General features: G+C 20.5%; 1 protein-coding gene across 1 annotated transcript; it reads left to right on the top strand.

Annotated features, from left to right (window-relative positions):
* Positions 1–79: 79 nt before the first annotated feature.
* Positions 80–1,375, top strand: LOAG_13763 (hypothetical protein; the record flags this gene model as incomplete). Its single annotated transcript, XM_020448725.1, has 2 exons — positions 80–1,042; positions 1,352–1,375. The coding sequence occupies 2 exons, from the start codon at positions 80–82 to the stop codon at positions 1,373–1,375; spliced, it is 987 nt and encodes a 328-aa protein (XP_020301153.1).
* Positions 1,376–3,428: the final 2,053 nt, after the last annotated feature.

Genomic DNA, 3,428 nt, shown 5'->3' with positions numbered 1-3,428 from the left:
AATATTAAATCTTTTCAAACGAAATATTTTTATTATTATTATTATCATTTTTTTTTCGTTCTAATAAATTCATCAAATGATGAAAGCTAAAAAACATGTAAAATTTGAATTACCACATGTTATTGTTAATAATAATAATAATAATAATAATAATAATAATGATAATAATAATAATAATAATAATAATACTTCTTCTACTGTTATTCGATCACGTTTTCATATTAATAATAATGATAATAATGGTAATAATAATAATAATAATAATAATAATAATACAACAACAACAACATCATCATCATCATCACTATTATTATCTGATACTAATAAAAAATTTGATCGAAATGATCCTAAATTTCCAACAATTCTTCGTATTCCATCATTGCAACGAAAAATTCGAAATGATATTGGAACTATATTAAATAAAAGCTGTAATTCATCAATAAATAAAACAAAATTATTATTATCATCATTATCATCACCACCATCATCATCATCATCATCATCAACATCACCATCATCATCATCATTTCTTAACAATATTCGATCAAAACGATTCATATCAACAACACCAACAACAACAACAACAACAGCATTTTCTCCAACTACTAATAAAATTAATGGATATTTAACCCGAGCTAGAATTTCCTCGGTAACTTTTCCATCAATTTCTGGAAATCGAAGAGCATACATCACTTCACGTATTCCCTATACTGATAAGCTATCATCAACTTGTCAATCAACACGAATAAGTTTACAATTAACAAATTGGAATCCGACATATTTACGATCAAAAATATCACCACCAATTGATATAAATCGAAAATTTTGCGCTATTTATCCAGAAGAATGTCAAAATTCTCAAAAGCCTATGCGACAATCAGTGATAAAAACAACGGATTGTAATCATTTGAATGGTCAAAATTTGAATTATAAAATGGAAATGTTACATTCAAATATTCCACAGAATAAAATTTTCTCAATCAATCAACATCATTCAACATTTCCCAATACTGGCATATCATGTGATAATCAGCTTGATTGGGTAAGTTTAAATTTTGAATTTCTTTTAGAATGTATAAATACATATTTCTATTTTAAAATAAATTTTAAAGTGATTTTTTTTTTGGAATAGTATAAATTAAAATAAATTAAAATAGAATAGAATATTTAAGTGAAACAACAGTTGCAAAGGTATATTTCTATTTCAAAATAAATTTTAAACTTTGAATTTTTGTTTTTTTCTTGAAATGATATAAATTAAAATAGAATAGAATATTTAAGTGGAACAACAGTTATAAATGCATATGTCTATTTTAAAATAAATTTTAAAGTTGAATTTTGTTGCTTTTAGAATGGTATAATTAAAATGGATTAAAATAGAATAGAATATTTAAGTGAAACAACAGTTATAAATGCATATTTCTACTTTAAAATAAATTTTAAAATTGAATTTAAAATTGAATTTTGAATCAAAATTGAATTTTGTTGTTTTTGGAATGGTATAAATTAAAATAAAATAGAGTATCTAAATAAAACAAAAATAAAATATTTGCCAATGTTTGTTCTTTTTTTTTTAGGAAGTATAAAATAAACTTTTCAAAAAAAATTTTAATGAATTTATGAAATTTGTAAATTTACAAAGTTATTCCATTTGCATAAACCTGCACATCGCAAAATATCTGGGATAAATCGGGATGAAAGTAATAAAATCAATAAATCATTATTATTTCATAAAGTAACATATATTGTATATTGAAAATTACATTAGTGCTAGCAAATTGTCGATAATTTTCTTTGTTCGTTAAAATTTTGAATTTTTTTTTTTCCTTTTAAAATTTCGAATTTTTTTCTTTCAAAATTTTTAAAATATTAACAAACATTATTTATTGTGTAAATTTTTAAAAATTTATTAACTTTTCGTCAAAAATTTATCATTTCATAACGTATTTTCTGCAAATATTTTTAAGGAAAATTTTTTTTAATATTATTTAATAAAGTTAAAAAAAAATTTGTGTTTATTTTATTTTATTTTATTAATTTAGCAAAAATTTTACAATTTAAAATGCACGTAAGAAAGAGAAATAGAAAAAAAAAAAGAAAATGAATTAAAAATTATTTTGCTAATTTTGATAGCTCAAGGTTAAACATTTTCATCAATAAAATTCATTTTGAACAAACAGATATTTTTATAAGATACACTTTTCAAAATTACATTATAAAATTAAGATTTTAATTAATTGAAAAATTATAGATGAAAATATTTGTTCTAATTAATGATACATTTATTAGTTGCATTAGAATAATAACACTTACTAACCCATATAATTTAAGTTCTTTTTTTTAATTATTTAAATAATCCTGTTTTCTTTTTAAATTATTTAAATAACCTTCATCATACATACCTATCATTTACCAATTTTTCGCCTCAATTTATTTTTTAATTTTTTTTTCTTTTTTTTTTCTGAGATATCACTCGGCAATATTTTATATCTACCTGTTAATGATAATGTGACAGGTTAATTTTTTTTTTATTTTTATAAGTTCCAAAAAAAAGTTAATTGGTTTTTTTTCTTTTTTTTTTTTAAACAATTTGACATAACAACAACATTTCACACTGTAACAAGTCACATAAAAATAACTCTTACGAAATATTTTGCAAAAGAAAAATGAAAATTTTTAAATTACCTTAAAAAGAAATTTTTTTTTTTTTTTTTTGGTATAAACTTGATTTGCATTTTATGGTAATGTCATTTGCAATGATAAAAAGTATTTCAAAAATTTATGTTTACTTTAAAAAAAACAATAATAGCAAATAAGTTATCGTAGTTTTGTTACGTTTTATTTGAATTTTTCATTTTTTTTCGTGTTACTTTTAATTTAAAATATATTAAATTGATTTGTTTTTTTTTTTTTGAAATGCATGCATGCATGCAATCAGCGCATTTTGCATGCATGTAAAAATTATCATCTTGTTTTTTTTTTTTTTGCACTTACATTTAATTATAATTATCATTAGTAATTGGTGAATTTTTACCGTACCAGTTTAGCATTCAGTAATTTGAATTTGCCATTAATAAATCATATGTTCGGTGTTTTAGGAATAAATTAATTTTATCTAATTAATTAAATTTTTCATTTAAATTTTACAATCATTTGTTCAAAAAAAAATTTTCTTTTTTATAATTTTTTTTGATCAAATGCGCTTTTAACATTTTTGTTTTCCCAATTTGATTATCTTCCAAATAATCCGAATAATTCGAAATTAAATTTTGTTCCATTAATTTTTAAAAGCCAAACACGTTTTCCATATTTCAGTTTAAAATTTTGATTTTTTTTTTCTTAAAAAATATTCAATTAAACTAAAGAATGTGGGTTTTTTTTTCCTTTATGCCATTAATTTTAATCACTAATTAATCATTGATTTTATC

Source organism: Loa loa (genome assembly GCF_000183805.2).
Source record: "Loa loa unplaced genomic scaffold supercont3.580, whole genome shotgun sequence".
NCBI classification, from domain to species: Eukaryota; Metazoa; Nematoda; class Chromadorea; order Rhabditida; family Onchocercidae; genus Loa; species Loa loa.
This window is presented reverse-complemented; position numbering and strand designations above follow the sequence as displayed.